This window comes from Podarcis melisellensis (assembly GCF_964234715.1).
Source record: "Podarcis melisellensis genome assembly, chromosome: 8".
Taxonomy (NCBI): domain Eukaryota; kingdom Metazoa; phylum Chordata; class Lepidosauria; order Squamata; family Lacertidae; genus Podarcis; species Podarcis melisellensis.
The window spans coordinates 3,954,368-3,971,133 of record NC_138540.1 but is presented as its reverse complement, the minus strand read 5'-3'; the positions used below and the strand labels follow the sequence as shown (position 1 = coordinate 3,971,133).

The 16,766-nt window shown below is 42.9% G+C and overlaps 1 protein-coding gene across 1 annotated transcript in view; it reads left to right on the top strand.

Moving 5' to 3' along the window:
• Positions 1 to 538: 538 nt before the first annotated feature.
• SNRNP200 (small nuclear ribonucleoprotein U5 subunit 200) overlaps positions 539 to 16,766 on the top strand; it is a 49,284-nt gene continuing 33,056 nt past the window's right edge. Inside the window, exons 1-11 of the mRNA XM_081921248.1 lie at positions 539 to 700; positions 1,985 to 2,148; positions 5,091 to 5,262; positions 6,628 to 6,820; positions 7,939 to 7,994; positions 9,516 to 9,614; positions 9,887 to 10,039; positions 13,805 to 13,904; positions 14,836 to 14,972; positions 16,054 to 16,137; positions 16,348 to 16,521. Of these exons, the coding sequence (XP_081777374.1) occupies positions 656 to 700; positions 1,985 to 2,148; positions 5,091 to 5,262; positions 6,628 to 6,820; positions 7,939 to 7,994; positions 9,516 to 9,614; positions 9,887 to 10,039; positions 13,805 to 13,904; positions 14,836 to 14,972; positions 16,054 to 16,137; positions 16,348 to 16,521 (1,377 nt within the window). The 5' untranslated portion in view covers positions 539 to 655. The remainder of the gene's footprint in view (positions 701 to 1,984; positions 2,149 to 5,090; positions 5,263 to 6,627; positions 6,821 to 7,938; positions 7,995 to 9,515; positions 9,615 to 9,886; positions 10,040 to 13,804; positions 13,905 to 14,835; positions 14,973 to 16,053; positions 16,138 to 16,347; positions 16,522 to 16,766) is intronic.

The window sequence follows — 16,766 nt, the reverse complement described above, 5'->3', positions numbered from 1 at the left end:
TGATTTTAACAGTAATGTCTCAGAACAAATGTATCGGATCTGTAGAAAACACAACCTGAAAAAGGAGACAATGCATGTACTTTTGTAAAATAAGAAATTCTTTAATAAAAATTATTTTTAAAATATTTTTAAATATTTTAAATATTTAAGATCTGGGCAGCCAAGCAGAGATATATTTACACATTCGTCTGTGTGTGACAAATTCCAGAGGGACCATCCTGTTGGGCTGCAATAGACTGTAATGGATTGCAGTCACTTCAGCACCAGATGACAGAAACGTAGCCCTCCCCTCACCCGGTCCCGTAATTTGGCCGAATCAAGGTGGCAGCCCGAGGCTTCGGGCCCTCTCCGTTATTTTCCATGAGCGGCTGTCACTTTGCACCCTCTATGGAAAGAGAAGGGAGGGAACCATGGCAATCAGAACCCGGAAGCGCAGTGCACAGGCCGCTCTAGGATTGTGAACTCATTTCTGCCCTCTATCCCTTCGAGCCAGTTTGAAAGAGGAAGAACTTGTAGTGTTCACCCGGAAGCGGAAGTGTCGAAGCAGCCCGCTGCGTGTGGGGATCGTTTCGCAGCGTTCGAGGAGCGGGAGAAGGCGCCGCCGAGGCCGAGCGGGGCAGAAGCGGGGCGGTAGCGGGGCTGCGGGGCAGCCGCCATGGCGGACGTCACCGCTCGGAGCCTGCAGTACGAGTACAAGGCGGTGAGTGGCGGGCGGGGCTGTAAACCAGGCTTCTTTTTTATTCGTGTTGTTAGTGGGCAGTGTTCACCGCTTGCTCTAGGCAGACCACATCCTCGGAAACTTGAATGGAGTTCAGTGGGCCTGTTCTCAATATGGCTACAAACGGGGCTTAATTTTTTCAACCGGAACTCGCCGGAACTGGGTTCCGCCTAGAGCTGCGTGTCGGAGGCGACGTTGTAATGCGGCCGCAAGGATGCCGGCAGTTGGGCTGAGAAGCGCCCTTCACCCCCCCAAAAAGCGTTGTTTCCCCCTACAGAAGGCTTTGGCTCCCCCTTGTATAGTACTTTTTAGGTGCTTTATAAATTATATAAATCATATAAATATTGTTGATTGTTAGTATTGTTAATTGTTTATAATATTACTAGGAAAAAGTTGCTGGTTTTTGTGTGTGTGGCGAGAATGAAGAAGCTCTTTTTGACCCCCTGACTCCCTTTCCTTGCAGGCAGGGCAGGCAGGAAGCAGCCCAATCTGTAAGGCCAGCTGAGAGGTGGCAACTATCAGCTTGCATGATGCTGCTGCACTGATCTCTTGGAAGTTGAGCAGGAGGAATTTCTCCTCCCACACCCTCAGTGCTGGCAGTGGCAATTTAAATATGAAATCTTAGGCGCAGTATACTGCACCGAGAGTTCAGAAACTGCTTGCACTAATGAAATTCCCTGTCACAAAACATGCCTAGTTCTATGGGAGTTTTGGACGCTGCCGGGTGATGATGGATTACAACACCCATCATTCCTGACCATTGGTCATGCTGGTTTGGGCTGATTGCAGTTGTATTCCAACATGTTCCAGAGAGCCATAGGTTCCTCCCCTCCATGGTAAAGTAACACAGTTGCCCATTTTAATAACAATAGCAGGAATTACGTAACATTTTTACTGTTCAAAGCAAATCATATACAAATCTCTCAGACCATTTTTTCTATCCCCTTCCTATTGTGGAGAATAGGTGTCTTCCTGATGCCACCTAGTGAATTTGAGTGAGCTGAAATTTGACTCACAGATCTTGGGATTTTAATGCAAGCTCTTAACCACTACAGCAGGTGCTGTTTTGCAAACTGCTGCTGACAATGATGTGAAATCCTAGAGCTGAAGCCATCTGTTACTTTTATTCTTGAAGCCATTAATTGTGGGAGGGGTATGGCAAAGGAGGCTCTTCTAATAGCAGAATATTTGACAATATGTTTCATTTTCTTCTTCTTAAACTTGAGATTTTCTCTCCCCCTCCCATTGTCTTCTTGATTCTTCCAGAACTCTAATCTTGTACTTCAAGCTGATCGCTCCCTGATTGACAGGACCCGGCGTGATGAACCTACGGGAGAGGTCCTGTCGTTGGTGGGGAAGCTGGAAGGAACTCGAATGGGTGACAAGGCCCAGAGGACCAAGCCCCAGATGCAGGAGGAGAGACGAGCAAAGTGAGTGAAGACTGTTTAATATGTTCTTTTGTCTGTTGTGTAATAGCTCACTGAATTCTAGAGTTGGATCCAATAATTGAATGTCTTTGCTTATCATATTCAGGCCTTTGTTCAGGGAACTTCTTTTTTAATTTGTGTTTTTTATAATTTAATTTTTGTATTTTCTATTTTACATAAACAAACGAAATAAAACATAAACATAAAATCCCCTTTGACTTCCCTCCCCCTATCGTGGATCTTAATATAATGATTTCCCCCTCCGCATCTCTTTTTATAACTCTATTCTTACAAATCCTTTATCATTCCATTCTTCAAATTTTTACTACAAGTTTTCTGTCAGTCCTACCAATGTGTGTAATTGTTTACAGTAGTTTTTCAAATACATTGTAGACTTTCCCCATTCTTTATTAAAGTCCGCCTCTTCTTGGTTTTTAATTCCTTCCTGTAAGTTTTGCCATCTCAACATAGTTCATCAGTTTTATCTGGCACTCTTCCTTGGTCAGAGTTGTACCATCGTTCCATTTCTGGGCTAACAGAATCTGCACAGCCGTGGTTGTGTACATAAATAGTTTCATCTGGTCCTTCGGGGTCTCTGGACCTATAATGCCTAAGAGAAAAGCTTCTGGTTTCTTAGGAAAAGTTATTTCCAATATTTTTTTTCAATTAATTGTATATCATTTCCCATAAGTCATCTTACATGACCACTACATGTGATAAAAAGTACTCTCTTTCTTTTTACATTTCCAAAATGTTTTAGACTTTGATTTATACATCTTAGCTAATTTACTAGGAGTTAAATACCAATGATACATCATTTTCATATAGTTCTCCTTCAAAGTGTAACAAGCTGTAAATTTTAATCCTGTTGCCCATATTCTCCCACACTGCTAATTCCATATTATAACCAAAACGCTTCACTCAGTAGATCATAACCAATTTGACCTGTTCTTTAATTTGCCAATTTAATAGAAGTTTATACATTTTAGAAATTAACTTAGTTTATTCTCTAACAGTTCCCTTTCAAACTGGGAGGTTTTATTTAAACAACCCTTCTTTTTGTCAAACACTTCATTAAGTTGGTGATATTGCAGCCAATCAGTTACTAATTCTCTTATATCTTCAAATCTTCTTAATTTTAAATCTTGATCTACTTCTATTAATAATTCTTTATATGTTGCATGATCATTTCTCATATTCCTTTTTTTTAACCAATATTGCTTCAGGTGGAGAGAGCCACCAGTTACCAGTTTTTTTATAACATATTAAAAAAAGCTTTATGAACTTTATGAACTTTAACCTTGTCATACCACAAATAGGCATTCCAATGATATCCATTCCTTTAACTAGCAAAGAAAAGATGCCTCAAAATATAATTTCATATCTGTTAAGGAGAATCCACCTCTTTCTTTGGCACCTGTCAGTAATTTATACTTTTTCTTGGTTTCTTCCCCGACAGATAAATCTAGTAATATCTTTCTGTCATTATTTAAAGCATCTTGTATTGCTGATCATTGGTATTGTTTGAAACAGAAACAACATTTTTGGTAGCGCATTCATTTTTATCACATATATCCTCCCTTTAAGTGACAAGTTTATCCTTCCCCAAATTTCTAGGCTCTTCTTAACTCTAGATTTTCACATAATTACCTTTAAAAATTTATTCTATAACCCTTGGTATACTGACCATAAGTTCCTCTACCAATATCACCACACTGTTGGCAAATGCCTTAAGTTTATATGTTCTCTGCCCCACTGTTAGCCCTTTTATCTCTCCATCAGATCTAATTCTTTTAGCCAGAACCTCTAAAACCAATATAAACAATAATGGTGACAAGGGACAGCCTTCTCTTGTCCCCTTAGTAAATAATGTCTTAACAGAAAAATTTAAAAGAACTATCAGCATAGCATATTGGTTAGAATAAATTACCTCAATTGCTTTCAAGAATGTCTCTCCACAGTTCATCTTTTCTAAAGGTCTGTCATAAAAGTCCATGAAATGTTATCAAAGGCCTTTTCTGTGTCTGTAAACATCAGCGCTGCTTGTTATCATTTCTTACTTCAGGGTATTCTATAATATCAGTTATGTTCCTTACATTATTCTTCAACTGCCTGCCCAGGAGAAATCCGGCCTGATCTTGATGTATTATGTCCTTTAATACGGATTTCGTCTGTTTCGCCAGTATAGATGCAAATAGCTTATAGTCAATTGTTCAATAGAGAGATCGGCTTGTAATTTTTAACTGACATTAAACCAGAGTCTTGTTTCGGAATAAGTGTAATATAAACATTAGTCTATGTATCTGGAACATTTCCTGCTACTAAAATTTAATTCATTACACCTTTCAGTAGTTGGATTAAGGAGTCCTGTAGTTTCTTATAATATTTTGCTGATAGTCCATCTGGCCCTGGCGCTTTACCTATTTTGAGTTGGTTTATTACCTGTTGTATTTCCATCGTTGCTATAGGGGCATTTAAGTTGTTCAGGGAACTTCTAGCCTGCTCCTTTATTTTAACTGACAGCAACTCCTATCTTTCCCATCAACTATTCCCTGATCCTTGTAGCTGAAGATTAAACCTGGGCCTTCTGCATGCAAAATATATGATCCACTGCTGAGCTACACCCTTGAAATACTGTGTCAGGAAACAGGGTAGTACTCCAACGTCAGTAAAAATTATTCTCTGAGATAGTAGTAGCAGTAACAAGAATAATAACAAATTTATATGCCGCTCATCTGACTACATTCTCCCAGCCGCTCTGAGCAGCTTCCAACAAATTAAAACACAATACAACATCAAACATTAAAAATTTCCCTCAACATGGCTGCCTTCGGGAAAGAAGCATGTGTTTTCTGTATGTGTTCATGTACTTATCTCTTCTGGCTATGAATTGGTCAGGTGTTCTCTTTCCTGATTGTGTGCCACCGATCTTCCCATCTTTCTAGGAGGCGGAAACGAGATGAGGACAGACATGACATTAACAAGATGAAAGGTTACACTCTGCTTTCCGAGGGCATTGATGAGATGGTGGGAATTATCTACAAACCCAAAACCAAGGAGACCCGAGAAACCTATGAAGTCTTGCTGAGCTTCATTCAGGCAGCTCTTGGAGATCAGGTGAGTGAAGAAAGTAATCCTCTAGGGGCATTGATTAACTAGATGCCTGATATCCCCATGTGTTCTGCTCTGTGTATGGACCAAAGAGAGTAATAATGTAAGCATATGAAGCATTTTAAATTTTCTGTAGTTATACCAGTATTGGGCATTATGTGTTCAGTTAACTTAATTGCACAAGCCTAGCAAATAATGTAATCAGCTAACACTAAATATATGTGGCTTAGCAATTAGGAATCATTTCCTTGCTTCCGTGGTGGAGCTGAGATGGTAGAAATGCAAATGAATACAAGAAATAAATAATAACAAATGGGGACATTTCTCAGAGATGTATTTTATTTCTATTAAATGATTTTCTGGTCTTGTGTCTGCATGATGTGTCCACCATCTGAAATATTGCACCTGCTTCCCTTTGTTTCACACCATAGAAAAAACAGTGCTTATCCTGAAGTAAACTCGGGTATATGGAGACGTACTCGGAAATACATGTCAGACCTGTAATGAAATATTGTAGTGTAGGTAAAGGTAAAAGGTAAAGGACCCCTGGACTTACCTGGTTAAGTCCAGTCAAAGCCGACTATGGGGTGTGGCGCTCATCTCGCTTTTCAGGCCGAGGGAGATGGCACTTGTCCACAGGCAGCTTTCTGGGTCATGTGGCCAGCATGACTAAACCGCTTCTGGTGCACAGAGGACCGTGATGAGTGCTAGAGTGCATGGAAACACCATTTACCTTCCCGCTGTAGCGGTACCTATTTATCTACTTGCACTGGTATGCTTTAAGACTGCTAGGTTGGTAGAAGCTGGGACAGATCAACAGGAGTTCACCCTGTTGCATGGATTTGAACTGCTGACCTTCTATTCGGCAAGCCCAAGAGGCTCAGTGACCACAGCACCACCCACATCCCCAAGTAATTTATTCTGTCTGATGCTCAGGGAGGCATTTATCCTTCCATATCCCATTTTTTTCTTTCAACTGGTAGTCAGCATTCTGTGACAACTGGGCATACTTAATCCTCATTGACTTTTTGGGTGGAGAGGGTCATCATAGAATTGTAGAGTTGGAAAGGATACCTAGGGTCATCTAGTCCAACCCCCTGCAATGCAGGAATATCAACTTGGTCATACATGACAAATGACCATTGAGCCTCTGCTTAAAAACCTCTCATGGAAGTCTGCTCCACTGTCAAACAGTTCTTCCTGTCAGAAAGTGTAATTTTAAAAGTACTTTTTATATTTCTGCAAAACTTGACATTTTCCCAAGCTTGTTGATGCACCTCTTGTTTGTCAGTTACCCCTTTTAGCTCCAGTCTTGTTGGCACTCATCACCTGAGTTGGGCGCTAGAGTAAGTCAAGTCTTGTTTCTTGCAGCCCCGAGACATTCTCTGTGGAGCTGCTGATGAAGTCCTGGCGGTCCTCAAGAATGAAAAACTACGCGACAAGGAGCGACGGAAAGAAATCGATCTGCTGCTGGGACAGACGGATGACACCCGCTATCATGTGCTGGTGAACTTGGGCAAGAAGATCACAGACTATGGCGGAGACAAGGAGATCCAGAACATGGGTAGGGCCTGTAGCGTTTTCTGTGTTTATCAGTTGGATACTGAATTCTGTACAGAATAATAAAGGTTCTCAGAGCCACTTAAAAATTACTTCATATAATACTGCACCAGCTCTCAGGCTTACAGTCTAAAAATACATGACACGAAAGGAAAGTGGTTTGGGACGGAGGAAAAAATAAGTAAACTCAGGTACAAGTTCTTAGTTGGAAGTTCTTCTCATGACTAGCTAGGATGGAAATGTTCAAGGAGAGGAGCTAAAAGTTTGAGATTCCTGCATTGCAGGAATTGGACTAAAACTCGATGACCTTCATGCTCTCTTCCAACTCCCCGTTCTATGATTCTATGACCTATGTTGATGGAGTGGCCCTGAATCCCTTCTCTTCTCTCCTCTGCTGTAGCATGATGTGGCGGCTGATGGCAGGTGGCAGTTGATGAAGGGAGGAGCCTGATTTCTTAGCACACCTGGAAGTTATAGTAGTGAAATTGTAAAGTTGTTCCTGAATGGTTGCTATAGGTAGTAGAGAGATTGGAGCTAAGTATTGTTTCCCAGTCCTGGACATCAAATAGCACTGAGATGTGAATAAGTTTGGAAGCCTCTGCTAATGTGTTCTCATGGCAGAATGTGGTGGCTGTTGGGCAGGGTAGCTCATGTTGAGGAGACAGCATAGTTGACTGATGGAGCACGTGTATTACATGTTCAACCCTTAACAACTCCAGTTAGAGCTTCTTGGGTAACCCCAGCGGGGGGAATTTCCTCCTTTGAGGAGCCAATTTCAGTCAGAGTTTAATAGTAGGCTAGCTTCATATGTTGGCTCCCAGGTGCCTCCTCCATCTATTGAGGTGTCCACCATGCACTGAATTCTGCTGCTTATGTGCCAGTACAAACCACTTTAAATGTTGGTTAGTGGTAGCATGCAAAGTTGTGACTAGTGCTTTTGAAGAGCACAGTCTAACATTCTGCACAGCTGCATTACAGGTTGCTTATGAGCATGGGTCATTGCTTGCCTGCCTTCAGAGGACACTGCTTTTCAAATAAAGCTCAGGATTCTTCTATGTAGTACATGTGACCTCTTCTCCTCACCTGATGTTGCTTGTTTCTGATTTTTGTCCTCCTTTGTAGATGACAACATTGACGAGACCTATGGGGTGAATGTGCAGTTTGAGTCTGATGAAGAGGTGAGTGATTCATTTGGTGTCAATGGATATGCATATTCCAGACAAGCAGAGGGTGGCCCTTTTGTCTGCATGCACCCCCAAGGAGAAAGAGCATTCCATTTTCTTCACAATGATGGGAGTTTGAATGTAGACATCCAATAATCACACAAGCAATTCTCTGTCTTCCCATGTCCTTTTTCTAAGATTATCTTCCTTTCCAGTTTATGGGTGGCAGTCAGTGCTGGTCCTGCTCAGCAGATCCATTGATGTTAGTGGACATGACTAGGTTAGGTTCATTAATTTCAGTTGGTCTGCTTTGAGTAGGGACTTAGTTGAATACAACCCTGAGTTTGTGAAGTGTTGCCAACATGTTAGAAAACTCTACATTTGATTTTTTTAACATTAAAGTGACACTGGTAGCTGCAATACTACTGTTTATTATTTTGTACCAATTGACTTGATTACATGGTATTTCCTTCCACTCCTCTCTGTTTTATCCTTCCAACAACCCTGTGAGGTAGGTTAGGGTGAGAGTGAATGTCTGGTTGAGTGAGAATTTGAACCCTGGTAGTAGGCTATTAACATTTACATAAGAATTAGGATAATAACACTATACCTTGGAAGTCGAATGGAATCCATTCTGGGAGTCGGTTGACTTCCAAAACATTTGAAAACCAAATTGTGGCCGTGGAAGCACCGCTGGATGTTCGGTTTCCAAAAGAATTCTTGCAAACCAGAACAATCACTTCCGGGTTTGCGGTGTTCAGGAGCGAAAAGGTCCAGGGTGTTCGGGATCCAAGGTACGACTGTAGCAATTTATAGAAGAATGTATGGGAATATTGCATACTGCATTTTTGCGCATATATATATATATATTCCTTTTTATATTTATCTTTGTTCTTTTCCTTTTTCTGTATCTTTTTTTAAAAATTATAATCACTTCAATAAAATATAAATAACAAAAAAAAAGTTTGATCAGCGAACAATACAGTGGTACCTTGGTTTAAGAACAGCTTTGTTTATGAACAACTTGGATTAAGAATGCTGCAACCCGGAAGTAGGTGTTTTGGTTTGTGAACTTTGCCTTGGAAGCAGAACATGTTCCGCTTCCTGTTGAGTGTGTTCCATTTGTAAATTGAGTCCCCCGCTGCTATGGGAAAGCATGCCTTGGTTTAAGAACGCTTTGGTTTAAGAGCGGACTCCCAGAACGGATTAAGTTCGTAAACCAAGGTACCACTGTATTTAGTTCCAAGTAGAGGTTTTCTTCTAGGCCTCAACTCCTGCCTGCCTTTGCTTTGGTTTAAGAGCGGACTCCCAGAACGGATTAAGTTCGTAAACCAAGGTACCACTGTATTTAGTTCCAAGTAGAGGTTTTCTTCTAGGCCTCAACTCCTGCCTGCCTTTGCTTTAATGTAACATCACTTCTGGTAGATGTTCAACAGTGGCGGTCTTTGGTTCTCCTAACAGAGATGTTATGTGGTTGAAAGTGTTGTGGTATGTCCTTGGAAAGGGCACTGAACATGAACTATCTTGCACCCACAGGAGGGTGATGAGGATGTTTACGGTGAAGTACGGGATGAGGCTTCTGACGATGACATGGAAGGAGATGAGGCAGTGGTTCGCTGCACCCTTTCAGCCAATGTGAGTCATGCAGGGAAAAATTCAAAGGCTTTTGCCATTTGTTAGGGTGGTGACTGTCAATAGCCTGTGTGCATATGTCCAGAATAACTTAAGAATCTCTGATACTATGTGGATTAGGAGAACTTCCTAACTCCTTAGGGGAATATGCCGTACTGTGGAGGAAAACGCTAAGTATGTGGCCTTCCTCACCAAGTTCTTTTTAAGCCTTGTGTGCTGTAAGCGTTCATGTCTGTGTGCCAAGTAAGTTGTGCAGATAATTCTGTTTCTCTTAGCTTGTGGCCTCAGGTGAACTGATGAGCTCCAAAAAGAAAGACCTGCACCCCCGAGACATTGACGCTTTCTGGCTGCAGCGGCAACTGAGCCGTTTCTATGATGATGCCATCGTATCCCAGAAAAAAGCTGATGAAGTGCTGGAAATCTTAAAGGTGCTCTGTTTTCTTCTGTTTCTTTCTGGTTGCTTGCTTCTTTCCTGGTCTGGTGCTAGCTGTTATTGTATATTTGTACCTTAATGTGAAAAACAACAATATATTGCATGTGTGGCTTCTCTAAGAAGGGAGGAAGACCTGGACCTACTGTGTGTAGTTTCCCAGGTGCTCTGGCTTTTGAATTGCCTTGATTCCTGGAATTGTGCAGGTGTCAACAATGGGATAACACACTCATACACTCCGGCTTAGAAGAGGCAGGGATCTTTGCCTGAAACGTGGGATGGGTGACTCCTCAATTTAGTCTCTGCCTTGTCTATATAGAGCTGCATTTTAGATTTCTGCTTTCAGGTTCCTGCTTTATTTGTTCTTATTTTTCTACTTTTACTTTGGTTCTCTTGGCAGCTCCTTTTAGGTTTTGCTTTCTCTCCATCATTTTTAAAATCTGCCCTGAATGGTTGGGATCTGGAAGGCCAGTGCCAGAACCTGTGCCTGTCTTCCTCTTGAGACCTCAAGTCATGGTCTTCTGGGTACTTTCTCTCCTGAGGTGGGAGAGGAATAATAGAATCTTAGAGTTGGAAGGGACCCAAGAGTCATGGGTCATCTAGTCCAGCCCCCTGCAATGCAGGAATCCCAGCTAAAGCCTCCATGAGAGATGGATATTCAACCTCTGCTTAAAAACCTCCAGTAGAGTGGCACTATTACTTCCCTGTAATATCACGGGGGGCTTTGTCAGAAGCTTTACTGAAATCAAGATACACTATCCACAGCATTTCCCTGATTCATTAAGTTTGTAATTCCATCAAAAAAAGAAATCAGATTGGTCTGGCATGACTTATTTTTGAGAAACCCATGTGGGGTCTTAATAATCACAGCATCCTTTTCTAAGTGCTCACAGACCGACTGTTGAATTACCGTATTTTTCAGTGTATAAGAAAATGCAGGAAGCTTTTTTGGGGGAGGATTGTCCAGAGTTGTTGACCTTTTTGGGGGGAGGATTGCAAAAGTGTGGTATATATTCTAAGAGCTTCCCTGGTATCAATATCAAGCTCACAGGTTTGTAGTTTCCTGGGTCTTCCTTTCCCCCCTTTTTGGTCAAGTCTGTAGGGACCTCACCTGTGCTCCAAGAATTCTCCAAGATCATAGACAAAGTTTCTGAAATTACATTTGCATGCTCCTTTAATACCCTTGGATACAGCTCATCAGGCCCTGGAGATTTGAATTCATTTAAAGTAGCTATGTGTTCCCTTACTATCTCTTTTCCTATCATGGGCTGCAGCTCCCTCCTGACATCATTTATTCTGTTATCACTAGGCTGGGCATGGTTTCTTTTTGGGTGAAAACAGAGGCAAAGTAGGTGCTGAATAATTCCACCTTCTCTCTGTCACCCAATGGCATTTCTTCGTCTTCTTCATGCAAAGGACCTACCACTTGTTTGTTCTACCTCTTACTTCGGACATAGCCAAAGAAACCTTTTAAAAAATTATTATTAACCTATATTGCAGGCCTGAACTCATACTGAGCTTTAGCCAGCCTGACTTTTCCCCTACAACTGTTGGCTACTCGAATATACTCCTCCTTTGTGATTTCCTCTTTCTTCCATTTCTTATACAGTGGTGCCCCGCAAGACGAACGCCTCGCAAGACGAAAAACCCGCTAGACAAAAGGGTTTTCCGTTTTGGAGGCGCTTCGCAAAACGAATTTTCCTATGGGCTTGCTTCGCAAGAAGAAAGCCCATAGGGAAATCTCCGGGGACCTCTTTTAAATGCTAGCGGTGGGGAGCAAAGCCTTCCCCCCCCCCTCCGGCCTTCAGAAGAGGTCCAGGAAGGCCGAAGGCTTTTAAATCGCTGCGTTTTAAAGCGCTGCGTTTCTCCACTCTCCCGGAAGGCAGGCAGGGGGGAGCAAAGACTTTTGCCCCCCGCCAGGTCCAGGACCTCTTCCGAAGGCGGGCGGGGGGCAAAAGTCTTTGTCCCCCCTGCCTGCCTTCCCAGGGGCTTTTAAATCTCCCCGGGACTGTCCCGGGGCGATTTAAAAGCCCCCGGGCGGCTTTTGAAGGCAGGCGGGGGGAGCAAAGACTTTTGCCCCCCGCCAGCCTTCAGAAGAGGTCCAGGACCTCTTCCGAAGGCGGGCGGGGGGCAAAAGTCTTTGTCCCCCCTGCCTGCCTTCCCGGGAAAGCGGAGAAACGCAGCGCTGCGTTTCTCCACTCTCCTGGGAAGGCAGGTGGGGGGGAAGCAAAGACTTTTGCCCCCCGCCGGGCTTCAGAAGAGGTCGGGGGACAGACTGTCCCTGGACCTGGTCTGAAGGCGGTTTCCATAGGAACGCATTAATTGATTTTTAATGCATTCCTATGGGAAACCGTGCTTCGCAAGACGAAAAACTCGCAAGATGAAAAGACTTGCGGAACGAATTAATTTCGTCTTGCGAAGCACCACTGTACATGCCCTCCTTAACTCTCAGCTCATCTGTAAGTTTATACAGACTATTTCTTGTTGGTATTGTCTGCATTTGGGCCTTCAATGTTTCTCTTTTTAGAAACTCCCCTCCTTCTTGGACTCCCTTCTCTTTGAGTATTTTTGACAATAAGTCGCTCCTTGAGCTTTTTGAAATTGACCTTTTTAAAGTCCAGAGTGTCTCTCTGACTACACTCAGTTTCCCCCTGCCTCTGTATCCTGAAACCCAGGAGAACATGATCATTTCCTTCCCAGTTTCCGAGTACTTCCATTTCATTGATCAGTTCCTCCCTATTGGTGGGAACCAGGTCCAAGATAGATGATCCCCTTGTTGGTTCTTCCACCTTCTGGAAAATGAAATTGTCAGCGAGGCAATGGAGGAATTTGTCAGACCGTACATTCTTAGCAGAGATTGACCTGGGATGCTCCTCAGCAATTTCTTTTAAAGGGACTTCAAGTCAGTACTCCCTGCCACCCTCTCAGGCCAAAGTTCTGATGACTTGTTGGGCAATATAGGGCTGGCTTCCAGCTGTGTAGCCTACACTGGAGATCAAAGCAGCATGCTTGTTTCTCTCTCGGACCCCTTGTAGTTTACACAGGAAGGTAGTCCGTTCTCCCAGTCTTCCCCAAGTAAAAGCAGTGTGCTGGTCTTTAACCCATATCTTAGACATCCAGTAGTGTCAAACGGCCTAAAGATGTGGGGATTTCAGAATTCCAAGACTAGCAAATGCACACAGTTCCCACTCATCAAATTATGAAACTTAAAAATTGGCAGTAAAGCAGATAGATGTTGAAACAGAATTCTGAAAACAAAAGAGCTTGGGGCTCAAAACCTGGTTGCCTCTAACCTATTCACTAAAAACACAGTATTTCTAGTCTACTTATGAGTAAGCAGGGGGAATGGTCAGCTGCCACTGCATTGTGGACAACACATTTGTGGACTACTTGATAGAGGGAGGGGACAAAGCTGCATAGAACAGGTCAGCTTTTGATGTTTCTCTCACCCCACATTGGAGTGAGTGGTACATACCTCCATCTGACCAATGACAGCCAATGTCATGTTTCATAGGTGAGCAGGGAATACTTTGGCCAGAGGCTTGGGAAGGGGACAAACCTCCCCTGGTGTAAAGGGAGATGGGCCATTCAAGTGTAAACTGGATTTTTCTATTTTCCTGGCATCTTCCTGTCAGCCATTCCTGGGGATTTGAATAACTGGTGGGAGATGCATGACGCCTTTCTTAGGGGAAAAGAGAAGCAATTGAGCAATTTCCTTTGTCACATGACCTATTTCCACTTCTCCCCTTTCATGTCTCCCCAGACTGCCAGCGATGACAGAGAATGTGAAAACCAGCTTGTCTTGCTTCTGGGTTTTAATACATTTGACTTCATCAAAGTGTTGAGGCAACACAGAATGATGAGTGAGTGCTTGCTATATTGTTATTATGTAGAGATCTCAAAATATTGGGTTGTCTGAAATCTTGGCGTGCACAGAGAACTTGGAGTTGTATGGAGAAATTTCTTACCTAGCAGTTTCTTACCTTCTATAAAAAGCAGTGCAAGTGAAATAACACCCCCTACCAGCCCTCTGCACATGCCAAAAGACTTGAGAGAGAGAGGTGGTGTCTTATCACATTTGCACTAAGATATTTAGATAAGAATGGCCTAACTTTGAATGATATGAAGTACAGTGGTACGTTGGAAGTTGAATGGAATCCATTCCGGAAGTCCATTCGACTTCCAAAACATTCGGAAGCCAAGACACGATTTCCAATTGGAAGCCGCGGAAACCCCATTGGACGTTCAGGTTCCAAAGAACATTCGCAAACCGGAACACTCCCAGGTTTGTGGCGTCCGGGAGCCAAAATGTTTAACTTGCAAGGCGTTCTGGATCCAAGGTACAACTGTACATTGTTTCATTATTGTGTGGTTGCTTTTTTGTGTATTAAATAGCAGCTGTGTGTCCACCAATCCAGATCAGGACTGTTGCAGGGCATAGATAGTGTTAAAATGTGGTTAGTTGTGTGAGTTGAGGACTATTAATAAAAAACATGGGAGAGAAGAGACAGCAGTGCAGAATTAAAAGATGCTGCGCTATTTTGTACTTCTACAGGTAGCTGACATTTAAAAATTAAACTGAGCACAAAATACCTATTAGAAGAAAGATAATACAGATCCCTAGGAATACAAATTCTGCACCAGATCATTTGCCTCTGGGAAGCACAGACAAAAAAGTACAGTTGGTCACCACTCGTTTCCTTTGTTTGCCCTTAGGGGAGATTCAGTTGTGTGTTTTGTCTGGAGTTCGCAGGAGTAGAATAAGATACTACAATTATTTGTTTTCTCCCCCAGTCTTGTACTGTACCCTCTTGGCTAGTGCTCAGAGTGAAGCTGAGAAGGAGAGGATTATGGGGAAGATGGAATCTGACCCTGAGTTGTCAAAGTTCCTGTATCAGCTGCATGAGACGGAGAAGGAAGATCTGATCCGGGTAAGGATTGGGGATGGAGGTGGGAAGGAATCTGGAGCAAAAATGATTTAATTGTGGTGTCTTGCTTATATATTTGTCCTGAAGGCATCAGTGTGGGTTGCAATACATCCTTGTTCCATTTTACTCCAATGATTGCTCTGTGAGGCAGGTCAGACTATGAGAGAGAGTGAGTCTTGGCTGATCGACTTGCTCAGGCCCTTAGTACACTATAAGACCAAGCAGCAGTTTCAACTGCAGCCTCCCTTCCCATTCACTCAGTGTGCATATCAGATACTCGTGCTGTGTCACACTGTTTCAGAATAGTGTTGCTGAAGCTGAAGATTTTAAGTGCTTAAAAATATTGTTAAACAGGCATCTCTTCCTCTTCACTTTCTCTCTATATCAGTGGTTCTCAAAGTGGGCATTACTCCCCCCTGGGGGTATTACCTAGAGGGGCACTAAGAAGCAAGGGGACAGCGGAGGGGGGGCGGGTGTTGTTGCACTGGAGGGGTAAATTACTATCAGGCTTTGAAAAGCTTGCAGTGGAACAAGTTCATCAGTTTTGTTGAATCAATTAAACTAAATAGTTTTAATTGGATTTTGAACATATGTGATTAATTGTTGCTGGTTTGAATTTCATTGTGCTATTATCTTCCTTAGTGGGTCATGGAAACTGCTATTCTGAAAGCTTTTTTTATAGTTTAGGGTAGGGGGCACAGGGGAAGAGTTTATGGAACCATGGGGGCAGTGGTCTGAAAATATTGGGGAACCATTACTCTATATTGTGAGTCTGTAACAATCCTACTATATATGTTAACTTTGGTTCAGTGGGTTTTATGTTATTTATTTACAATATTTACAATATTTATTATTGTGCCTTATAGGGAATGACATACACACAATGGGCAGTGGAAAGGAAGAAGGATTAGAGTTACTAGCTTTAGTAGGGCAAAGTTCAAATCAGCCACACAATTTACTACAAGATGTCAGGAGAGGAGAAAGTGCTGAGTGTATATAGGAGCTCACCATTGTTGAGCAGCCTGGTATGGATCCTTGGCACAAAAACTCACCCTAACGTGGAGTTTGTGTCCTCCCACTTCAGGAAGAACGCTCTCGCAGAGAACGTGTCCGCCAGTCCCGCATGGACACTGACATGGAAACCATGGATCTGGATCAAGGAGGAGAGGTACTCTTGCTTCATCAAATATTCTTAGGTGGGGGTCTGAGCTACATGTGAGGTGCTACACAAACTGGGGGGAAATCATTCCTCATCTTAACTCCCCTGCTTGTTTATGAATGAAAGATTGGTGGGGTGGGGTTTTTACGGGTTTCTGTGCTATCACTTCTTAATTTAATGAACTATTTTTGATGGACATTTCCATTTTGTCCATTTCAGGCATTGGCCCCTCGGCAGGTTTTAGACTTGGAGGACCTTGTGTTTGCCCAAGGCAGTCACTTCATGGCCAACAAGCGATGCCAGCTGCCGGATGGCTCTTTCCGCAGACAACGCAAAGGCTACGAGGAAGTTCATGTTCCTGCGCTGAAGCCAAAGCCCTTTGGTTCAGAAGAGGTTGATGATGTGTTTTTTTTCCCCCCTCTATATAGACAGCGCTTGTGGCAGGGGGCTTGTGGTCTTGACTGTACAGTACCAAATACACTCATTCACAAACTAGCAGCCTTGCTGGATGCCTTCAGCAATCATGAAGCCGCCTTTGCACATCCTGCTGTTTCTTGGTCTCTCAGGCTGGTAGCAGGTTGTATGTATATGCTAACTACTGATCTACAGCAGTACCTCGGGTTACATAGGCTTCAGGT